The sequence below is a fragment of the Ochotona curzoniae genome, unplaced genomic scaffold (assembly GCF_017591425.1).
Source record: "Ochotona curzoniae isolate NIBS_2020 unplaced genomic scaffold, NIBS_Ocur_1.0 patch422, whole genome shotgun sequence".
NCBI classification, from domain to species: Eukaryota; Metazoa; Chordata; class Mammalia; order Lagomorpha; family Ochotonidae; genus Ochotona; species Ochotona curzoniae.
The window spans coordinates 634141-659232 of NW_024466998.1; the positions used below are offsets into that span (position 1 = coordinate 634141).

Here is a 25092-nt window from a genome sequence, read left to right on the forward strand (position 1 = left end):
TGAACTCCTCATGAAAAAAAAAAATTTTTATCATTGGAATACATTTTTCTACTGGTAAGATGATAATGAGATATTTTATCGCTCAAGAGGAAGTCTAAAATGAGGCAGCTAGTTCATATACAGCTAGTGGCTCAGTGGCACTATTTGGGATCTGGGGCTGTCTTTATCTCATACCTGCCATCCTCTGAGCATGGGTTTGTTGTGTCCATCGATCGTATCCCCTCATGGCTACAAGGTCCTGTCCCTATTAGCACATAATAAAAAGAAATCTTAACATTGCTCATGTCCCAAGGGATGGAGCAAGAACTGTTTTTGTCCCCAGCCATAGTATTTTCTCTCAGTCTAAAGGAACCAGATTAGTAGGTGCTGATTTGGGGACTGGAAACGGTTGGAGGGGATTTGTTTCTTGACGGTTCAATTCTGCACGTACATAACACAGCAAGCCTTTTTGGAAACACTTGGAAAGACAGAAGAGACAGGTATCTCTCCTCTCCAAGATGCATGAGGCCATTGGGCATGAAACCAATGGGCATTTGTGCTGAGTACTCAAGGAATGTCATCCAATGGCAGTCCTTTAAGAATGCATTCTATTGAATGGGTTTATGGAAAAGTCAGCAATGTTTTAAACTAGATAATGTTCCAACCCTTTCTTCTGCTACACCTGAAGTTTTAACCCATACATAGTCAGCCCTCCATAACTGCAGATTCGATCAACCTCAAGTCAAAAGATTTTTTACAATTTGCACCCATGGGACAGGTGTTATGAAGCCATCACCTGCACAGCAGTGTTCCATTATCAGAACACTGGTTCAAGTCTAAGCTGCCCTGCTTTCTTTCCAGCTGTAGATTATGATGCCTAAGAAGTCAGCCAAGGATGGTCCAAGTTCTTGTGCCCTTCAACCTACGTGGAGTTCTGGACTTCTGGCTGCAGCATTGTCTTCTCTCAGCTATGGTGGCCACATGGGGAATGAGCCAGGAAATGCAAGATTCCTTCTCCCTCTCGCTCCCCTTCTTTCTCTATATCATTGCACTTCTCAAATAACATGAAATAATTTTTTTTTAAAAAAATGCATCTCTTGTAAAAACCTGTACAAACTTTTTAGTCATTATTTGCAAGCACTATAATATGACAAGTATTTACACAGCATTTACATTATACTGATTATAAGTAATCTAGAAATGGGTTACAGTATATGAGAAGATGCGAGTTGGTTCTATCAAATATTCAATCATTTCATATGAAGACCTGGTGCATCTGAGGATGATTAGCTGTGGAGTTCAAGAACTAATTTGCCACAGAAACTCAGGGGCACATTCATTAATGAACAGTGAAGATTGCATTCCTCCACTTACACCTGCTTCTTCTTTATTTCAGGCCTCATAATGGGATTAATTTTACGATACGCTACAGCGCCAACTGACATTGAAAGTGGAACTGTGTATGACTGTGGAAAACTGGCCTTCAGTCCTTCAACTCTGCTGGTTAATATCACGGAGAAAGTTTATGAATATAAATACAAAAGAGAGATCAGTCAGCACAACATCAGTCCCCACCAAGGCAATGCTATACTTGAAAAGGTGAGAATCCCACGTGGTCAGAAGGGACTGTTTGCAATGTGAACAGTCACACTGCATATGAATATCCATAATGTGGTGCATTCGCATATATAAATGTGTCCTTTTCAGAACCATGCTATTGGGGCCACTTGGTTGATCAGGGGGCCCACGCCTGGTATTATATAAGCTCCGTGGTGTATTTTCGTAGAAGTTGGGAAAGAAAGATTTAACATGTAGCTGCTTCACATCCCATTATATTCAATAAAAATACAAATATGTTCGATAATTCCACCTTTCTTGATAGTTGACTCAGGTTTTCACATGTGTATTTTAAGTGCCGTTAGATGTGTTCATGGTAGTGTGTGTGTGTGTGTATTACCAGTTGATTATTTGTTTCAAATTTCCCTTGCACGAAATGCAACATGGAGAGGAATGAAGCTGTTACCACTGGGATCGCTGGCTTTCGCCTGCTTGAGTTTTAGAAATACACTGACACACAGCCAGTCTCAAGAGCTCTTGTCGCCATGCTTTAAGTCAGTGATTCTTGGATAGAAAAAGAAAAACTGTGAAATGAAATGACTCAGCTTTTAAAACTAAATTACTATCACCGACTTGCGAACTGCTTCAGCAACTAGCAGGAGAATTCCCCTCTGTTCTCAGGACTCTGGGTCTGCCTGCAGCTGAGGTTCCCTGTGAAGCGCCTGCATGTCCCGGCTCAGCTGTGGGAAGAACGGGTGTATTTCTGTGTAAGCATCCTGTGTGCGCTAGGAAGCACGATCTTGTTTCAGACTCTCTGGGGTCAGAGCTGAGGACTTCCAGACGCTGGGAAAGGATGCTTTAGTACTTTTGTGCTACATGGACGTACTTTTCTTGTCAGCATTCTGTTGTTGTTGTTGTTTTTTTTTTTTTTTTTGCTTTGTTTTATTTCTCTCATTTGGAGAGGCCTGGATGTGTGGGCCAAGAATGGCTATGCTATTGCCAATTACTCCACAAGTGTAATTTTAGTAATTTCTTCCACATTATCTTACACTAGCACATTTTTAGATAAACTTCCTCATAGCAGAAGAAAGGACCAAGGAAAGTCAAGCTGATTATAATGTTAGTCTAAATAAGACTTATGTGGAAAAGTAAGACGAAGCACACGAAGCAAATTAAATATTATTTTTTTGAAATGAATATTGAGACCATTGCTGTGGATTATCTCTTCCATATGATTCTTTCTGTTCACTTAATTAGATATGGTAAGATAAAGAAATTTTAAGGATATTTTCTCATTTTCTTTTGGTTAGCACCTGGATGTAAGTTAATTACTTTTCTTGATTTTCCTGCTCATTTTTATTTGCATTTTTGCAAGTCACTCTCCTAAGAAAGGCTGATAATTAAAGATGCTAGTGATTATCCCTGTTGCTATGGAAATTTTATTCTCTAAGAGGATAGCCAATAATTGCTGATTAGAACTTTTATTGTATAAGAGATGTGTTGCTTCCTTAATCAACAATAATCAAGCCATTGCTTTTAAAACTTATACCAAGTTCTAGAGAAAATACCTAAGTGGCTAGGTCACTATATATGCACATATATATATACGTACATATATATGTTTACCTTTAGGATTTTCAATGTGACTTATAGACACAATTATAAGAACATGATGGTCCCTTTCTCCCTCTCTTCCGTCCTCCTCCCTTCCCTTTCCTACTGTTTTTTTCTTAGTGTTTCAGATAATAGATTTTAAACTTACGTGAAAGGCTTAGTCAATTTAAATTAATGTAGAAAGGCTTAATACTTCACTGAGTAAGATTAACAAGTCAAAAGCAAAAAGACTTTTACATAATAATTGAAAAATTGACCAATTTTTACTCACACACGCAGTACATTTTAAGTATGCACAGATCATTAAATCTAGAGTAGCATTAGCTTAATTACTAGTTTAACCATTAGTTTGACAAGCATAGTTTTACAAACATAGTTTTGCATATAAATTTTTTGATTGACCCCCAATGGCTGAGATACTTTGGGATAAACTTCTTAGTCATATGACTCATGGAGTTATAATCATCATTTGTTCTTCAAGCATCCGGGGTTGTTCAAAGGTGAGGCAGCATTCAGAGCAAGCCATTCCCTGGTTGCTGGCAATAGGGGGTGGCTTCTGATGCACTTGATAGGTTAGATGACATCAGGGCAAAAGGATCTTATCTGTAAATGCCTGGAGAACATTTGTTGCACATTTGGTGGTTATTGTCAGTGCTGGAAGACTCTAGCTGGTATACCCCATATCCTGCCTGTCTTAGGAATAGTTCTCCATTGTCCACCACTATTCATATCAATCAGTCATGTTAGTTGCCAAGAGATTCCAAAGTGGTGCCTATTCATTGGAAGACTTACACAGAAGTGACATGAAGTAATGATTTCTTTAAAAACACAAACAAAGCAAAGCACACCTTTGGAATTACATGGATATGTCATCTTTTATAAGTTCCTTAGGCTTCCCATTCCCCAGATGGGAACTGTTTGCATGTTGGAAGTAACACCCATTTTGTAAATTTGTGGGTTATTTATTTTAAAGATTTTAGTTTTTATTTGTTTAAAAAGTACAGTTACAGTGAGAAGAGAGGAGGGCAAATGAGAGGAAGAGAGAGAGGAAAGAAAGAGAGAGATTCTTCCATCCTTCCAAATGGCCAAAATAACCAAGTCTAGAATAGACCAAAGCCAGGAGCCTGGAGCTTCTTCCAGGTCTCCTTTGTAGGAAACTATGTTAGAATTGGAGCAACTAGAACTTGAATCAACACCCACGTGGGATGCCAGAATCAAAGGCAAAAGGCAGAGGCTTATCCTGCTGTGCTGTAACTCCTACCAAGAATTGTTTTAATGTTCAAAGAGGATGATGTTGATTGAGTCCCTGGCTGATGTGGAGCATTTATGCTGTGATAGCATTGCTGTAGCCCTTACTACCATGGCAACTGCTGCTGCACTAGTGATGCCATTACTAGTACCGGGTAATGTTTGAATACATGGTAGATGCCAAGAATTAGTAAAATGTGTATTTGTTTTGGTAATTTATTTAACATAATTTTGGGGAGCAAAACCAATACGTTACATGGATCATGAGGACTATAGAAGTTCACTGATTAGTTGTCACAAATGTGTGAGCTTGTTAGGCAGGCTACCTGGAGAAGGGGGCATTCAGAAGGGCCTTGAAGGGTGTGTGGGTATAGTTTAGGTAGACAGTAGTAATTGAGCTCAGAAAGATCATTAGGGCAAGATGGACTGGAATGTGAGACCATAATGTGTGCCAGTACTAGGATGAGGGAGGAGGGCCGCATCCCGGGATCAGTGAAGGTGGCTACATCCCAGGACCAGGGAAGGAGGGCTGCATCCCAGGACCAGGGAAGGAGGGCTGCATCCAAGGCTTGGATCAATAGAACCTGTTGGATAGATAAGTGTGAAGATAATTGTCTAAGTGTCCAAGATTTCATACCTGGCTGGTAGATATGAGAATCACGGGACTCAGTGAGGGAAAGAAAATTTTGCATATAGATGAGTGAAAAGAGCTTATTTCTGCAAGTAGAGGCCACCCAATTCAGAGCCAAAAAGGGACCTGGCTTCATTGAGGTGAATGCTATCATATTTAGGTATAAAAATAGGAACTTTAACACAAAAAAATTGATTTAAGTAAAGAGGCTCCAAACGGTCCACACTTTGGAATCCTTTGGAAGGTACAAAGCGATGCTGAGTCCCATGTTCTGCCCCTGGAGTTTTTAACATGATAGGTTCAGAGACTAACTGTAGATATGGGATTTTGGAAGATCACCAAGGTGCTTTAACAAATATATGCCTTAATAAGAATTTGAATGATAGGGAGAAAGAGAGAGAGAGAGAGAGAGAGAGAGCCTTTCCATGTACTAATTTAACCCCTAAACGGCAACAATTTCCAGTGTTGGGCTGGGCTGGCATCAGCGTCACCGACCAGAAGCGACACTAAGGACGAGGCATACTCTTGAGGGTCTGGGAAAAGCTGGAACTGCAACCGTACCCCTTAATGCCCAAAGCGGCTGCTTTTATACTCTTTCTCTGCTGCTTTTTTCCTCGTAGGTCTTAGCTTTTCTCTGCTGCTTTTCTAGCCCTCTCTCTGCTGCTTTTCTCCCTGTTCTCCTTGTAGACCTTATTGCTTTTGTACCCCTCTCTGCTGCTTTTCCCCATTCTTGTCCCCGTACTTTTCTCTCCGTAGGTCTTACTGCTTTTGTAACCCCTCTCTGCTTTTTCTCCCCGTACGCCTTAGCTTTTCCACCCGAAGATCTTAGCTTTTCTAACCCCTCTCTGCTGCCCCATTCTTCTCATTCTGTCCATCGTTCTTCTCCCCATCTTTCTCCTCCTCTGTCTTATAGCTTTTAGCGGCTGCTTTTATACCACTCTCCACCAATCACTTCTCCCCGTGGGTCCACTTGGCGCTACCTGATAGGCCAGTAGCAATGACATAATCACAGCAAGGGCATTAGCCTATCCCTGTGACTTCCTGTTTACCTGCTGGTGAGACCAACCCTGCCTCCTGGCCCTGGACCAGCCGCCATCCTGCGAAGGCCTTTCCTATTCCTGGGAGCGGCTTCAGCACCCCACTGCCCACATGTCAGGTGCCAGGAGCTTTCAGATCATCCTCATGGGTGCTACCTAGGCCAACTTCTATTGTTTTCCCAAGGGCATTAGCAGGGAGCTGGATTAGAAGTGGAGCCGGAAGAGACATGAACTGGCATTTGAACTGGCGCACATATAGGATGTCAGTGTTGCAGGCTATGGTTTAACCAGCATTATTTCACAGTACTGGAACTACCTAGCTTCTTTTAGTGGACAATTCCCACTGGCTTAAGTTCCATGTAGAGCCCAGGTGAACATTGTGGGGAGAGAGATGCTACTTTGCATTTCTTACCCCTGTCCCCTGCTACTGCAGGTCTGCCAGCTACTTTGTTCCTCAACACACTAGAACTCGACTCAGGACCTCTGCATATGTCATTCATCTTGCCTAAAATGGTTTTATTTCTATCATTTGAACATCAGGTTGCATCCCTTTAATCTTGGCTTGAAATACAATCTCTTAGGAGATGCTAGCCCCTAACGTTTCTCACATATTTCTCTACTTTGTGTCTCACTATAGTACATGGGCTATCTGAAATTATGTATGCATCCACTGCATTTTTGCTTACATTGTTAATTGCCCACTAGGCTGTAAATATCACAAAAGTTGAGAACATGCCTCTTTGATTACCCAGTGTATCCCCAAAGCCTACCGTGGAGCTTCATGCTTAACAGTGGCTACATGCACATTTAGTGAACAAATGCATAGATGATTGAATGACTGAGAGCTTGGTGGAGCACGCACAGGTGGTAGAGTTCGCACTATGTTCAATCACCCCAGAGTTGGGAGAGTTGTAGTCTCCTGGATGCTGAAGACTTGGAGGACCTGAAATTGTTCTCTAATCCTAGCTGTGTAGAAACAGATAATACATTCATGTCCAGAGAAATGATATGGTGGCTCTGGGTGCTTCTTCAGGGGAGGGTCCAAGCACAATTTGGACCTATGCATTTAACCCTGGGTCCTGAGAGCTTACTGCACCTGACACTACCAGCCAGGCTGTCAGAGGTGCCCTGAGGACAAAGGACAGGGCACCTGAGGCTGAAGTGCCAGGCATTACGTAGACAGCAGTTGGGTGACCTCCGTGGGGACAGCACAGGGTGATCAGAGTTCAAAGGGAGAGAGATTCCACTCAGTGGAGGTACAGAAGCCCCACATGAGCCTCACTGTTTGTGCTACATGAGAAGGTCTGTATGAGAAACCCTTGTTTATGCAAATGGCAGGATTTGAAAATGAGTTTTCTTTAGAAGAATGCATTTTAGAGGATTGGGTGAAATTCTTGGTTTCAGTATCTGGCGAGCCACCTTGAGCATCAAACTGTGTTCTGGCCTTGTGGAAGGTCTCCTAACTGGTGTGGCAGGTATTGATGCACGTGGGAAGGAGAATGGGCTTTGATGGAATTGTGGTTTCCTTCTGCTGAGGAGCACTGGAAAGTGCTCGAGCTATTGGCATCCAGATAAGGAGGCATGCACTGTGCTTCTGTGGCACATGTAAACAAATGGAAGTTCAGGAAATAGCATATGCCAAGTTGTTTTATTCACATTCAACACAGATTACAGTGTAGAAAAGAGAAAAAATATTTTTACTGACAGTGTCTTGAGTAGTACAGCAGCACTGCTCGGCCTGCTATGAGCACATGGTGAACTCAAAACAAGTGTCTCCGCGGGTTAATAGTCCGTGTTGCTCTGTATCTACCCAGTGTTTCCAGGACCATCTGGCAGGTCAGGCCATTCTGTGGCTATAAGATATTTGTAACAATTTCTCATTGTTATCTTAAATATTTATTGATTTTAAAGGTAGACATGCAGAAAGAGAGGGAGAGAGAATGAGCGAGGTCTTTCATCTGCTGGTTTGCTTCCCAGATGGTCACAATAGGCTGGAGCAACACGCTTCTGCTTGGTGTCCCACCAGGGTGCTCTACAGGGTCCCAAGCACTTGGGTCATCGGCCGCTGCTTTCTAAGGTACATTAACAGGGGGCTGGGTGGGAAGTGGAGAAGCACAGGACACAAACCTGCACAAATGGCAGCATTACCCATTACACCACAGTGCTGCCTTTGGGCCCTCCCCACCTCCCTTTTAAACACTCTCAGCTCTGTATTCTATTAGCCAACGCTTTAGCGATGAATTGTTATATAAGTAATATTTAGGAATACAAAATACCTGCTAAACATTTGCTAATTTCATATCAATACAAAGTTCAAAATTTGCTTGTTAAGAGTGGATGATTTCTCTGCCCTTCATTTATTTTTTTTTTCAACACAAATGAAATAAAGTGAGTCCCACTAATTTCAATTCTGAAATAAGATATGTTCTCAAAGAGTTTACCAGTAAATAAGACTGGAATACCATATGGGTGCTCCACCTCCTATCCCACTCCTGGATAATGACTTGGGAAAGGCAGGAATAATGGGCTAAGTGCTTGGGCACCTGCCAGTTACGTGGGAGTCCTGGAAGATGTTCCTGGCTCCTGGATTCAGTCTAGTCCAAACCATTGCCATTGTGGTCGCCTGGTAAGTGTGGAAAATTGATTCTCTCTCTCTCTCTCTGAAGAACCTTTCTCTCTTTCTCCCACTTTCCCCCCTTCTCTCCTTAACTTTGATTTTCAAATGGAAAACTCTAAGAAAAACGGACTGGGGCAAGTACCATGTACTTTGGCTAGAGTGAAAGGAAAGATTTCAAAGATGGGCAGGCAAATTGCATCTGGTGGTAGTGCAATGTGTGGTGTGGGTTATAGCTGGGGAGACATTCCAGGTGGAGGGAAAGAGATAAAAGTGGGAAAGAAGATAAAATATTTTGAGGGAAGAATTAAATTTGTTGACGTATAGGGAAACAGAGGACCAGAAATGAAAGGCAGAACTTGATGTGGAAAGCCCTTGATGTCAGCTGTGGTACTCGGTGGCAGAGTGCAATGTAGACAAATGCAAAGGGACAGTACGGCTACTGTGTGCAGGGCAGAAAGTGAAAAGCGAGAAAACAGATGGACGCTGAACTGGAATGACAGTCAAGGCGCAGATGCAAGATAAGCGAGGAAGAAAGGCTATCAAGGGTTTTGACCAGCTGGGCTTCTGGACTTACAAGGGTGATGGGGCAGCAATATGAGGTTAGAAGTTAGGAGGAGGAGCTGGTTTATAGGGGGAAATCATAAGCATGTTTTTAAAACTAATGAGTGAATGAATCAATCTGGCTCATCATTAATTCATTCATCATTGATTTAGCACATTGTGTGTTTACGATATTGAGCGGAAAGGGTCAGCAGGGCGTTTAGCTGGGACAGTCTTGCAGATCTAGCAAATTTTCAAAAAGTTGTCAGCACAGTTAAATTTATACTTCCTATCACTGATAAATCAGTTGACTATAATGTACAAGTCAAAGGAAACTGCCGAGTGTAAATTTTGCCAAGTCTTCACTTCCTGTATAACTAGTGACACCACCAGTTGGGGAGGGAAGTGATTCTGCAGTGTGCTGCACTGCTGAGCGATCAGTCCTGGCTGTTGCTTCAGTGGAGAGAACTGCCAGAGTACAAACAGGATACCACAGATCATATCATTGTGTTGACAATGCTGTGTGGTTTCAAAATATTTTAAGGAATTGCTTATAGAAATAACTGATCATTTGACTTTTTATGCTCAACTATCTTTGTTTTTAAAGCATTGACCCCGTTTCCCAGCATTCAATATGTAAATTAAATTAAATTTTTTTTTCACTTCCCAAACATCTTAGTAGTGAGCATGAGGGTTTTTTCATTTATTTTTCATTGTGTGGTTCAGAGTTTTAATACGTATCTATTTATTTGTAAACCGTTTCTACACTTTCCAGTCTTTTCCATTGCTGGATTGTTCTAGTTGTGGGGACCACAGTTCTTCCAGGAACAGGAACAGCTTGGCCAGAGAGAATCATTGAACCACAAGATGTATGTGTGCAGTTAGACCTGGGGCATTCTCGGAGGAGGATAAGGAAGGTGATGGATAGAAATCTTTCACCTCTTCTAGGCACACTGAAAGGAAGCAAGCAACACAATGATGAAGCAGCATTCAGGGCCTGCAAACGCCTTCGCTGCTCCTGCCACATGGAGTGGATGAGTCCTCCATTCTGCAGAGAACAAGCCTTCATGATTTATGCTTCTCTACATGACAATCTGGACTCTTAACAAGATGCTCCTAGAGAGTCCAGCTTGGCAGTCAATGGGATAAGCCTACTTGGACAGATTCCACTGCTGTCACCCTAAACTTTGATTTAGAGAACTGTTGTTGATTTTAAGAACTTAAAATTTCTTTGTTTTCACATTTTCCTTCCCCCTGGTTGAACTTTACCTTCAGAACATGGCCTCTGTAATGACTTCAAAAATGGCTAAAGACTGAATACTCTACTTAAAATATCTTTATATATTTTCACATTATTTGTAAGATAGAGACTGAACGAGATTTCCATCTGCTGATTCACTCCCCAACCTCAGAGTCATCCTGAGCCCTGAGCAGAGCCCTGAGCAGAGTCCCCAGCCAGGCCTTTGAAACAGCAAACTGCTCTGACCTGGGAGAGGGGTCACACTGGAGAGGGATGCGACTTGGGGTGAAGGGGCGCCCTTAAGTTTTGGCAAAGCCTGCAGGGGCTCACCACACTCCCAGCAGCAGGTGCAACAAGGCCCCTCCCTTAAGGGCGATTTGCATACAACCAGTGCTCACACACTGTCCTTAACACAGGCTGGGAAGAGTCTATGGATTTCATATCCAAGATTGGTGCCTAAAAAATGACTTGGAGTAAAATCAGATGAGCAGTGTGTTAGAGCAGGCAGAACCCTGGATCACGAGCTGGCTGTGTGCTACACATGCAGATGATGGGGTAGCAAGGGAGCTGGAGGTGGACCACAGTAGGAGTACTTTTATCACAGAAACTGGGCAAGTTGTACACACCTGGGCTTGTGGGATTTGTTTGTGTCTGTTTTCCTTGCAGGTGTTGGTTCACAAGCACACAATTGAATATATGGTCACTTAATTGCATGTCTAGCTGAACTGAAAATATCTACACATCTTGTTTTCACTTCGCCAGAAAGTCTACCTTCCTATAAATGCTGTCTTAGAATTCTACTGTTAAGGGCTTGCCATGGTAGCCTAGCGGTTAAAGGCCTCACCTTGCACACGCCGGGATCCCAAATGGGTGTTAGTTCTAATACCAGCAGCCCCACATCCCATCCAGCTCCCTGCTTGTGGCCTGAGGAAGTAGTCGAGGATGGCCCAAAGCCACAGGACCCTGTACCTGCATGGGAGACCTGGAAGAGGCTCCAGGCTCCTGGCTTTGAATTCATGCAGCTCCGGCTATTGCAGCCACTTGGGGAGTGAATCGGGAGGCAGAAGATCTTCCTTTCTCTCTCTCCTCCTCTCTGTATGTCTGACTTTGCAATAAAACTAAATAAACCTTAAAAAAAAAGAATTCTACTGTTAAGAGAGTCACTTCTTCATCTTAAACTCTGCTACCATGAAAGTGACATAAGACATCGCATTTGCTTTGCAGTTATGGTAAAATTTCACCTTTGCTTCTTCCAGTACTGAGACTCCTGGACAATTCACTTCCCTTTCTTCTCTATAAAACCAGGATTTGTCATCCTTAATTTGGATGGTTGCTCCTCTGAACTAAGCAAGGGAATTTCTATTTAGTGATAGGTGTGCTGTAAATATTGTTTGATTCCTTAATGTCTGCCTCTTGTGGACATGGATGCTTCCTTTGGAGGGCAAAGTCGGAGGTGGGTGGGGTGGAGGAAGTTCGGTGTTATTTTTCAGGTTTGAACACCCCTGAGAAATGTGTCACGTTCAGATAAAGTGATCCTTCCTGCTGATGTCAGCAACTACCTCTGTCCCCCATCCCCTCACCTGCCTGCTAGAACTGTGTTTCTTGCTGACCCAGCCCTTGCCCCAGCTTCCCCAGGTCAGTGGCCCCATGGTTAAGGTTTGATAAAGATCGGGCAAACTTAGGAAAATTGTAAGGCATGATTTCCTTGCCTCTTGTATAAAGATTGACCCAGGTTAAGATTTATAGCAGATGGAGTGGGGGTATGGGGGGGTAAAGTCAATCTTGATGCACAGGGGCCTGAGAAAGAAATAGCTCTCGGTGAGGTGGGAGGCAAGGTCCAGTCCGTGTCTCTGCTTTTTTCCTCTGGCTCGTGCCAGGCTTAGGAGAGAAGCACACCACAATCTCTGATGTGAAGGACAGCTCCACAAGTGCCAACGGCAACCCATTCAACTAGTCAGTCCGTTGGAAGACCAGAAACTGTAGGAAATTCTATGCTAAGTCAGACTTTGGGACTCATGGGTTGAAGGTTGGGAGTAGAGCGGGGAGGGAAGATGGTAGGAGAGAAAGCTGGGCTATGAATAATTGGACCAGGAGAGCGAGCGCTGCCTGGAGCTTCTCTATTCAGACCAGAATAAACAGCTTCCTTAGTAGAGTCACAGGATGGTGCAGGTGGCTGTTCTTGTGCGTCAGGAACCATATGTGAAATGTAGACTACCTATCACTGGCGTCGTGCTGGACCAATCACCAGGAAGCTCAAAACATCCTTTATGTATTTGCAGATATTGAGAATCTATTTGTCAGTGCTGTGGGTGACCTGAACCCACCCATGGGTGACAAATGGGATGTTGCGCTTAATGTGGATCTTGCTTGAAATGTCATTGATCTAGTGTGATCTGGAACGAGATATTAAGTTTCCTTTGCTCCAATTTCTGCACTGGTTAAATATGGGTTAGTCCTAGCTACTCTGTAAGGCCATTGTGAACTACAGACAGTGCGTGAACACCTTCAGAACAGAACCCGGCTCATACTATGTGCCCAAAATGTATGAATCGATCTGTTTTCTTGTGTTACTGTTATCTGCAAAGCCTCGGGCCTGCAGTTTGAGGTCAGGCCTTAGCTACTCACACAGACATGTGCCTTTCGGCAAACAACTCTGAACCTTGGCTCCACACTTGGAAAACTGAAGTGTCCGCAGTACTTAGATCAAAGGACTATGGGAAAGACACCAGCGGTGCGCTATAGAAGGACAATACAAAAACTGTAATAGTGTTGTCGAAGTATCAGTGGCACTTTGCTATTAGTTAGTAGGATTCATTGGCAAGTGATAAATATATCAGATTGGGAGCTAGGGAGAGGGATCCTGAGCGACAAAGAAACAGCTGAGGTTCTGATAACCCTTATGACTTCATTAATATTGACCTAAGGCAGGACTCATGTTTCCACTAAGTTCCATATTCTTTTCCAGAACTCCTTGCTACCAGGTTAAGTCTTTAACATTGCATAAATGTTTTGATCTCAATGATCCACCTGTAAACACGGTGTACTTGCAACAAAATACCAGAGTTACAGCTGTCATTTTTGCTTGTAAAATGTTGTAGCCTATTTCCGCTTCCCGGAATTTAAATTACTTTAAAAAGTAATCAGTGCTAGGGTATTATATTCTCACAAGTCCTCAATGACAATTACATTGTAATTTTTATATTGGTCCCCAATAACTACTTCCCTGTGAATTAATTTTCCCTCCATGAACTTTGATGCACAAATTATAACCGTTAGCATCTGTAATTCTGCTTTAGTTAGCGGGGTATGACAGTCTTGCAGTAATTTTTGGTAATTCGGTAGATTGAGGGCATTGCAAGGGGTTGACCATTCAATGCACGTTTATTGCTCACCTGCCCAATTCTGTATTAGGCCTTTTGAGATTCTTAATCATACTTTAAAAAAATCATAGCAAATATGGGGTCTCATTCCTTAAATCACCTTATATTTTATTTTTTACTTTTCATTAACCTTTGATCTTTTTTAAAGGTTTCATTGTAACTCAGATGTTCATAATTTGTTATTTTAAGAACTTCATTAAGTGGTTCTATTATATTTGTGATATAATTTCCTACATGATAACTTTACAAGATGTTCATTTTAGGATAGGTAAGTATTATTACATTAAAAACTAGGTAATCTCACAGTATTTCATGATAGGTTTTGCTGAATTTCCAACATCTTTTTTTAACATATATATTTTTTTCTTCTGTGTGGTGTAAATCAGATGGAGAACTTGTTAACTGCCTTATTAATTTAGTATTCAGAACTGAATCTTTTTTGCAGACTTTTAAATAATCAGTGTAATGGGAAGCACTTGACTTTGGAGTTGGTCCTGTGTTTTTAAGAGCAGGGCACAGAAAGACCTTGCTGATGAAATTTCTGCAGAATTAGAAACTACGTCGTTAGTAATGACAGTGACTGCTGAGGGGCCCACATTTAACGACACGGGAGAAGGGCAGTCGCAGAAAGCTAGGACATCTGGTGCCTTTGTGGGAGGAGTGGAAGGAAGACTTCAACTCTGATTCATCATTTAAAACTTCTTAGAAGCAAAATCCAGATCAAGGGTGTGAAAGGGAAGCCTCTGGGGCTCAGGGTTCCCGGGTTCTGTGCTGCCTCTGTGTGCCCCGCAGCAGCCCACACGCTTCTCTTGATCTCTGTGGATTGCAAAGGATTGCCAGCAGAGGCAGCCTTCGCTGGATGCGCGTCTCACATAGTTTCCCAGAGGTAGAAGAGGTGAAGGTGGAGGAGGCCAGCCAGGAGTGGGAGGGCAGGCATGACGGGCGCCTGGAGCAACTGCCACCTCTTCCCACACTCCCCTAGCTGGACCTTTCAGGCAGCTCAACCCTGCCTGGAGACCCACAGGGGTTTGTTAAACAGCAGCTCACATGCGGCGCCCCCTGTCCTACAAGTGCCTGCCAGAACAAGGGCTTAGTGGCAAACACCAGGACAAAGGAAGGAAGCCCTAAGCAGGAAGACCACGGATGTGTGTATGCAGCAAGACTTCTCCCAGTGCTGAAACTTTGCATTCTTTTGTGCCCTTTGTGCGCTGGGTCCTGTTCTCCCCTGCTGCCCCTCTGCTCCCTCCCCCCGCTTGCATGTTCCTGAGCACCTGCCCAAAGCCTCTCCCCCCAAGAGTTTGGAAGCCTTGGTTCCTGCTCTCTCACCGCTCTCCTTGCCCTTGGCTTACACCTCTGCATTCGCTTCTTAGTTGAAGCCAATAAAAAAAAATGGGATTCACTTCTTGAGTAGGAATTTTGTTATTTTCTCTTTGATTCTCCCCCTCTGATATCCGGGGAGGGTACCTGGCATCACCTTTTGCCCAGTCCCTCTCTCCTTGCAGCCTGGGAGAAGATGTTGGCTCATTTCAGGGCTTTGCATTGTTGTCCCTCTTTGTGTTCATTGCATTTCAGATCCGTGTGAGTGATGGGGAGAAAGCTGGAGCCAGTGCAGGCCTGAGGGATGAGTCAGAGAAGGTGCTGGTGCATCTAAAGGCAGTTTCACTGGGTGTGGTGGTTCTGTTGAGGAACCTGGCGGCCCTGCCTCTGGAAGACAGCTCCTGCCTGCGCTCGCCTCCCTCCGGCTGTCTGGCCCCAGGCTACATTCTGCTTTTCTCTGATTGTCCTTTTATCTTTGGCTGCTTTCTCATTGTGCTGTGGCATCTTTTTCTGCACTTCCTGTCCTTTCCTTTCCCTTTTTTTTTTTTTTTTTGCACTCCTGGGTTTGCCTCCTGGATCTGAATCCTGACTCCTGCTTCTCGTTAAGGCAGACCTGGGGGGAAGCACACGGCCGTGGTTCAAATGCCTGAGTCCCCACCTCCACGGGAGTACTGAACTGAGCTTTTGGCTTCTGCCTTCCAGATCGACCTAGCCCTGTTTTGGTGAGAGCTCTGTGTCTCTGCTTTTCAAAGCAAGCAAACAAAACCAATGAATAAAATGTACAGCTTTGGGAAAACTACAAAGCTTTTCCCTTAGGGGCCAAAATTGGTCTTATCCAGGTTCTAACTCCACACCGCTCCCTCACATAGAGTTCATGGGAAAAAGAAGTAAAAGATAAGTTTACGTTTACTGAAAAGGGTTTGAAATCCAGTCACTGTTTCATAGTATGTGTTTCCTGTGAACTTCTGGAAGCCCCCTTACATTTGCAAGTACCTTCTCTGATATTTCTGAACCAAATAGTGTACAACAGTCAATCTCTTGAAGACTCTGGCCAACTACCCTTCTTAGAGGTCACACATATGTATACTCCCAATAGCCATTTTATTAGCTTATCTTGCTTGTGCAAAGTAGCTCAACTCATCTCCATGTTTGAATGAACAAAGTATAAGCCATCTCAACCTTATTTGAGAGGGGCTCACACTCTGACAGTCCCCCGGTGGGGCCAAACTCCCCCAGCAACCTTAGAGAACTGCCCCTTGTCTGTCCATGCTTCAAGGCTACCTTCTGTTTTCTGACCCCCAACCAACCTTTCCTGTCACTTGGATTCAAGATCAATGAAATCTTTTTGAAAAATAGAACCGAGCACCAAAGAGAACCTTTTAAAGTAATTACATTGACTCTTGACAAACAACTCTACAAAGTAGCTTTTCCATGCCTGTAGTCCAAATGATAAGACAGACTCTGAGATAGTAAGTGGCTAGATCAATTTTATGTAATTAGTACTCAGGTATTTTCATTAAGCATTGTGAGTCTGTTCCTCTTTGACTCACTCTTGAGCTTCTTAAAGTATCACTTGGAGCAGAGTACAGGAAACAGACGTCATTGAGCCGTCTGTGTTCCAGACATATAATGCATAGTAAGTCAAGACATATGAAGCATAGTAAGTCGGGTTTTCACTGAAGTCTCCTGTTTGTATCAAAAATGCATGGAGGAGCAGGCATTTGGCATCTCATTTCTTGCAGACGGTAGGAAAGTTCCTGAGTTCAAACCCCAGCTCTGCTCCCAGGTCCAGCTTCCTGCTAATGTGTATCCTGGAATGCAGCAGCTGAAAACTCCAGCAGCTGAATCCCTGCCACCTGCAGGGCAGACCCTGACTGAAGATTACGGTTCCAGGCATTAGGCTGGACCAGCCCCACCTGCTGTAGGCGTTTGGGAATGAGCCAGCAGATGGAAGATCTCTGTCCTTTTCCCTTTTCAATAAAATTTAAAACTCAATAAATATTGAAAAAAGCCATATGGGGTGGGCATTTGCCTAGTGGCTAAAATGGCCGCATCCCACATTAGAGGAGCAGGGGTCAAAGTTTGGCTCTACTTCCTGATTCCAGCTTCCCACTAGTGCGGACCCCAGGAGGCAACAATGATGGCTCCTCAGGTTCCTCATGAAGAATCTGGGTAGCATTCTCAGTTTGCAGCCCTTGTAGGAGGTTGGGAAATGAAGCAGCAGGTGGGAACCCTGTCTCTTCTCTAAAATAAATAAGTGAACATTTAGAAGATTAAGATTAGAATACACACGAAGCTCAAACTTCAGTTGGCAATATATTTGCATTTACTGTAGAAATTGGGTATGTTTTTAATTTACTCGATGCCCACTGTACTCTAGGGGACCAATGATTTCCTCCATGGCTTAGGGAATGCTCACCTGTTGTTCCCCAAAGAGGCAAAGTGCCTGCTGGTGCACCATGGAAAGATGCCAACCTGGAATTCCAAAGCCAGCTCACGTGCTGCTGGCAACAGCAAGCCTTCTTGCAGGCTCAGCAAACTCAGAGCGTGTCTGTGCTGGAGAACTGAATCACAGCTGATCTCAATGCCTCGTACTGAGATTAAGCAGTGTCCTTTCTGCCTTCAGCGATAGCCCTAATGGAATCCATGCACACTGCTATAAAGTATCTTCAATTTCTCTGCAGCAAGAAGAGGGTCATTCAATTTTTAAAGCATAAAGTGTCAATGTACAATTTTGTTCATTTTTACTCTTCCAGGGGAATCAGCAGTTGCCCAAATAGCAAAACCCTTATTCATTCTGACTTCTCCTGAACACTGCTAAATCTTGTTTCAAGTGGCTAGGTTTGCCTGGTGGTCCCTTGCAAAGTCAACATTTGGTTTGCCCGTGCATATGTACCCAGCTCCCAGTGACAGCCTTCTCTCATTGACTGACACTGCACTTGCTGCTAATTTCTTCTTCTATGTCTGGAAAATCAGGGTCATTGCATTTGCCAGCTACCGCTCAGGACTGTTGTCAGAATTAATGAAACAGTATTTTTCGAAGAACTTTTTGGGAGAAATATACTACCCAAGTCACAGTCCTGTACAGGGTGGTTTTTCTCATGATTATTTATTTAATAGTTGAGCAGAACACTGGTATTTTATCTTTTATAAGTCATGTTTAGTCATTTAATGCCCAGGCACAAAGGAAATTTTATGTCTATAGCTTTCTGCCAAATTTGGAAATTTCATGCGTTTCTTTTCTACTCTGGGAGGCTTTAGAATTGATGGTGTAAATATATATCTGGGCCACAGCTGGCCAAAATATTGGTGCTACATGTGAGATAATATTTCAAACTTGCTGTAGCTATATGAAAATATTGAGAGGAAAAAAACAACATTTCTCTCTCCCCATAAATATGTCTTTAAGAATTGAATTCTAGTCTTTAAAAATCCTAATATTTAAAAATTCTACTGCTGTGTTGAAACGCAGAATGCTTCCACCTCAAAAATAGTGGTCTTTTTGATGCTCCAAATTAGCCACGTCTTATATGGTGTGAAAAATCATTTTAAAATGAAGTGGGATTTATGACACTGATCCCAAATGGGGAAAGGGGGATATGTCATCATATAGATGGTATAATTTCATGAAGACATAGTAGTAACTACAGTTACTACTACAAAACTTTATACTTTGTCTATATATTATTTTCTGTGTGATATGTAAGTAAGCGCACAGGCTCTGACCATTTTGTTACAAATGTCAGGAATCCCATGTATGTGCTATTAATATCCTTGTTTTCAAGAAAAACAGCATTCCTGTATATGTGTGAAATAGCTACATATGAAATGAATATGGCAAAATCAGTGTCCTAATATTTTTTCAGTTCCTTCTAGGAGCACAAAGGGAATAAAAGGAAATGTCATATTCTACTCCATAAATATCAATACGATTTTTTAATTGAAGAAACCCCAAATCATATGATGTATAAATTCCAGTGATTGTTTATAAATGTGCTGTTCAGTTGTCCTGAGCCCCTGGTGTTGAAATAATAATAGTCAGATCTTGAGTTGCATTAGCTACTATTCAAGAGCTCAAGAGACCTTGTGCCCAATGGCTGCCATATTGCACATCTTTGAGAAAAATTCTGCTGGGCCTTCATTGCCTATAAGATTGATATCTTTTTAACAAATTATTTTTATTTATGTGAAAGGTTGAGAGAGAGAAACAGACAAGATATCACCTCTCCTCCAGTGCTTGTAACAGCTGAGGCTGAGGCTGTACCAGGTCAAAACTACAGGCTGGAATGAAATCTGGGTCTCCCACGTGGCCAGCAGGGACCCATGGCCTGGAGCTATTAGCTAGCCAGAGTGCATGTCTTCAAGAAGCTGCAATCAGAAGCAGAGTGAAGGCTCAAAACGCTCAAACCCAGGCTCTCCAACAGGAGATGTAGGTGTTCCAAGAGACACCTGCAACTCTGGGCCAAACGCCTGCCCCAAAGATGGATCTCTTCAAAGGCTAATGGAAGTGCCTTAGCCAGAGCCTTTTCAGCTTTTTGCTCTGCCCCTTCTCTCATTGGCTTAGATTTCTTTGGCCTCTCACATTCCAATGAGACGTTTTCATTGGCCCTGCCTTGAAAACAACCTCACCTCCAAGGTAGGATTTGAACACCCAGGCTGGGGAAAATGCCACGTGGAATTCCCATCTGGAGGTTGGTACAGCGGCAGCTCCAGCCTTTATGAGAAATTGTCTGGGTTTGGAGTTTCTCGCAGAAGTCTGATTTAGCAGCTCCTAGCTTGCAGCAAGACTGAAAGGAACACAAATCTGTTTTGTATACACAAATCAGTCCTCGTGGCCGCATGCCCTTCCCAGCCTGCCAGTTTCATCTGGCTGCTCCAGAAGATACAATGCAATGGCACATTTGTTAACCTGCATGCTGGGGAACAGGCATTCTGATTATTGAAATGCTCCCGGTGAGTGATTAGCCCAGGGTTTTTTGTTTCTTTTTTGTTTGGTTGCTGTTGTTGTTTTGCAGAAAAGCTGTGAAGGCAAGGAGTTTTCTGTCCAGGAGGTTGTCATACTGTCTCTCTCCTCCTGAAGACTCTAGCTGCCCTGCTTTGTCCTTCAAGCTCTCAGATGCCTCTGTGCCTTGCATTTTCAAATATGCAGTTAGCATACTCTCAAAGAAGCCTTGTAAAAAAGAGGCCCATCATGGCATTTATGATCATCTTAGCAAAAAGAATAAACTTGGAAAATTAAGGTTTCATGTACATTTCACATGATTGTCTAATCTTCCCGATAATGGATGGTTTGTAAAAAAAAAATAGTAAAACTTGATAATATTTGTTCACATATTTTACTTTTCAATAATACGTTCTTAAAAAGTGCTTCTTTAGGGGGCCAGTGCTGTGGCACAGTAGGCTAAGCTTCCTGTGGTGCTGGTATCCTATGGGGTATACTGGTTTATGTCCCAGTTGCTCCACTTCCAATCCAGCTTCCTGCTTACATCCTGGAAGCATTGGATGGTGACCCAGGCCCACCCATATGGGAAACTTGGAAGAATTTGCTTCACTTCTGGCTTCAGGATAGCTCAGTTCTGGCCATTGGCACCATTTGGAGAGTGAACCAGCATATGGAAAATCTCTCTCTTTCCTTCTCTCCATAATTCTGCCTTTCAAACAAAAATAAATCTCTTGAAAACAGTGCTTGCTAGATGCTAGCCGTTGACAGGAAAGCTTTACAGATATTCATTCTTTCAGTCTTTATGCTTGAAATTACCTTCAGATGTGGTTTCCACATCATTGTGCTCATTGTAAGGATGAGAAAATGGCAGCACAAAGGGTTAAAATAGAAAAAGAGCATGCGTGCGATTTGAACCCAGGAAGCTTGGCTCTGAGCGCTTAGCCCTCCACACTGCTCCAGATCACACACATGGTAACAAGAGCCTGAAATCACACCTTTGAACGGTCTGCTTTCCTGTTAACTTATTGCCTTGGTTTTCATGGGTTAAAAGCCGAAGAAGAGGGAGCTAAGCGCTTCCATGCCCAAATGAATGCTTCTCACTGAAATCCATCATAAAATTTTCAGACCCAGATTAAATGTATCCACGACCCACAATAACTTATAAACTGGGGAACTGGGTGGAATGAAACAGATTTTCTGAAAACTAAACTACTGCAACATGTTGGCTTGGTGTATGGCATGGGAAAATCATGGACTTCGCTTTCCCCATTGGACATTGCATTCCGTGGGATTTGTACACGCAGGTTTGTGAATGAGCCGATCCAATGGAAGAAATGGCAGGTGTTTCATGGTGTCTGTGTCACAGTGTATTTTCTAGATACGTGCAGTGTGTGACAGCAAAACTATTTTCTTTAACAGTACATAAAATAAGTAAATAATAAAGTGCTTCCTAGATGTTGGTCAGAGATGCGTCTGATGAGCAGCCATGGACTTTGGGCTTTCTTAATTACTTATGCAGAAATCCTGGGATTGGTTTCTTGCTTTTGCACTTGCCGTAGCATCTGCCAGCCCAGGGCCGTTTCTCTCTGCAGCTCTGTTTCTCCGCATTCTCAGCCTGGTGGGAACCATGCCAGTACACCTGGAAATCGTCACCTACCCAAAGTCAGCCTGTCTGTGCCCAGGCCAGTGCCTGGGCCTCAGGGGACAAGATAAGCTGGACCCATCACATCCCACTTCTGATGGTTTTAAATCATGGAAGGTGGGGGCAAGAGATATGGAATAACAGTGCCGAGTGAGTCAAGGAGAGAGCTGGGAGAGCTGTGGAGGGCTCAGGACAAGGACGGGGCCGTGAGGACATGCGGCACCCATGGGTGCTAACTGCGGTGTGGGAGATAACCTGGCTCCATGTGCCTCCACCCCATATGAATGAATTAAATGTTAATTAAATATTGATTAGATTTGGAGAGTGAGAGGGTCGCTATGGCAAAGGGCGGGCTGAGAAGCCTCAGGAGGCCCAGGTGGAGAGTAGAGCCAGAAGAAGCTTTCCTTAATTTCTACTCAAACAAAATTGACCTGTGATGCAAGAATCATCCCATTCCATTCAAACAGATTTGACTCACCAATTTACTTCTGTGTTACAATTGAGCAAATGTGTATTTAACAACAATGCTAGGCACTGGGGCGGGGGGAGGATGCAAGTGATGCAGCATTGACAAAGCCATCCGCACGGCCCTTGATAAGCTCCTCATGTAACAGGGAAAATGCAAACACAAAGCAGTGTTCCCACGAAGTCTGTTCTGGGTCACAGGACTCTCCACAGTGGGTTCAGTGTGATGAAAAGGTACAGAAGAAAACACGATCACTTGGACTTAAAGATCAGAAAGATTTCCCAGGGAAGTAACTTTTGAGGCCCAGCCTTAGCAAAGGAGGAAGAACGCATGCCTGAAAAGGGAAGGTAGGGGCGGTGTTGTGGCAGAGCCAGTTAAGCTGCCTCTCAAGAACCCGCATCCCTCTCGGGACGCCCCTATCGCACAGCGTGCTCATCCAAATCTGGCTGCTCCAGTGCAAAAACAATTTTGAAATCATGCCGTTTTTCCAAAATACACATTTTGCACTATTATGAAACTTTTTTCAGCCAAACAAGCCCATATGTTTTATCACATTTTCCACAAACTTTTTGAAGTCCCTTCCAGCCTCACCGTTAAAGGCTTCTCATCGTTCCAGTACTTAGGAAAACCTTTCAGACGTACGCATGACACTATCATGTATCATTTCCTTCTCTATTTATTCATTTATTTGAAAGGCAGAGTGGTAGAGAGGGTGGGAGGGAGGCGTGTAGGCCAGAGAAAGAGAAAGGAAGGAAGAGGCAGAGAGACGGAGAGGGGCATCCTCCATCCACTGGCCTGTTCTCTAAATGATTGTCATTGGGACTGAATGAGGCCGAATCAGGAACCTGCCACTCCAGCTGGGTCAGGGGAGCCGCCATCCGGACACGAAGGCTGTCAGCTTTCGCCTTCCCACCGCTGTTCTGTTGGGACCGGATGGAGCGCAGGGTCCGGGAAGGGGAGCTTCAATGAGGTTTCTCGTGAAGATGGTCCAGCAAATGGCAAATATTGCGTTGGATGTGAGAATTTCTCATCTCACTGTGCTTCATATCAGGTCATCCTTGGATATTTTGGACCAAATTTAACATATGTGAAAAAAGGGCATCAAATGTTAGAAAAGCTCACTTTCATTTCTATGTCTGTTTCTCCAAGGAGTTTGAAAAACAAATGAAGAAGCTTAGAGTAGGATAACAACAGAGAAAGTGAAGAGAAAATTTTCTCAGTATTTGTTATTTGGGAAGAACTTTGAATAATTCATTGTCAGAAGTCAAGACAGTTGAATACCACCAGCTCATTTCATCAGAAAAAATAAAACAAAGAATGGGGAATTAATGACTGATAAACAATGAATGATTTCCTTCCCAGATTAGATTTCATTGCCTTTTTTATTGTTGTTAGTTGTATTTCATGAAGTTTGTTGGTGCTATTAGTGTTGTTAGCCAAATAAGAAGTACATAGGGTTTTATATTTAAAATATTACTTTATTGCTACACTATATTTAGGAATTTCAAAGTTTGTATTTTATTCTGTTTTCATTTGTGCTAATTACATAGCTACTAAAACACTTCACGTAGGGCGCAGTGTGGTGGCCTAGCAGCTAAAGTCCTCATCTTGAACACACTGGGATCCCACGTGGGCACTGGTTCTAATCCCGGTAGTCCCGCTTCCCATCCAGCTCCCTGCCTGTGGTCTCAGAAAGCAGTCAAGGACGGCCCAAAGCCTTGGGACTCAGCACCCATGTGGGAGGCCCAGAAGAGGCTTCTGGCTTCTGGCTTTGGATTGGCACAGTGCCAGCCATTGTGGTCATTTAAGGAGTGAATCAATGGATGGAAGATCTCTGTCTCTCCTCCAATGTGCGTATCTGCCTTTCCAATAAAATAAATTAACTAAATCCGATAAAATAAATCAATTTAAAAAAAACAAAACCACTTCATATGAACCTAGAAGGAACAGCTGTTAACTCTTGTCAAACATTTTTAAATTTAATTTTCAAAGTAATTATTTTCTAAGACACAGATGGGTAGAGACAGCTATTTCCCCCCCCCCTTCCTCCATCCCCACTTTCCTCTCCCTCCATTTTCCTGCATATTATCACAGTTGTATAGTCCTGTAGTAGCAGTTACAATTTTCACATCCTGGCATCATATGTGTGGGTGAGGCTGAAAATCTAGTCTCATTGCTGTCCAGGTAACTGTTTCCTTGGCGTCTTCTTATTTGAGGATAGAGACACATTGTCGCACACATCTGCAATGCATTTTTAATGGCCCGAATAGCTTTCTAACTGTGCATTTGTCTTTTCTGGCAGATGACATTTGACCCAGAGATATTCTTCAATGTCTTGCTGCCACCAATTATATTTCATGCCGGCTACAGTCTGAAGAAGGTAAACTTGATGTTTTTCTTCTTTTGTTGCTAAGCAAAGCTGTTACCAGCACTGATGAAAAAGCAGTTATTTATTTCATGGGCTTGCCTGCTTAGTAAAAACATCATTGCCTCAGATTCCGTGATAAAAATCCAAGATGCTTCGATCCTTGTGGGCCTAACCTATGTGACAGCAGGCGGTTAAGCAGGTGCAGTTCTGAGCCCTGAACACGTGGCTAGTTGAAATGAGATGCGCTTTAATTATAAAGGCATTCTGGATGTTGAAGACTTGTATTGAGAACAAAAATGCAAAATTATCTCTGCAATATTTTACGTTAATCTCATGTTTAAATGGTAGTATTTTAAACATGTTGAGGTAAGTGAAACATCAAAATTAGTTTCATGTTTTCTTGTTTTAGGGTGGCGCCTAGAAAATTGTAAAATGGCATAATGTGGCTTGCATCATACTTCCATCCCGTGGTTTATCCTATGGGAGTCTAAACAAAGGGTTCACCGACTAGTTC

At 43.0% G+C, this 25092-nt stretch overlaps 1 protein-coding gene across 1 annotated transcript in view; it reads left to right on the top strand.

Annotated features, from left to right (window-relative positions):
• LOC121167675 (sodium/hydrogen exchanger 9-like) overlaps positions 1-25092 on the top strand; it is a 557393-nt gene that overhangs the window by 14815 nt on the left and 517486 nt on the right. Inside the window, exons 2-3 of the mRNA XM_040997226.1 lie at positions 1376-1578; positions 24513-24590. Of these exons, the coding sequence (XP_040853160.1) occupies positions 1376-1578; positions 24513-24590 (281 nt within the window). The remainder of the gene's footprint in view (positions 1-1375; positions 1579-24512; positions 24591-25092) is intronic.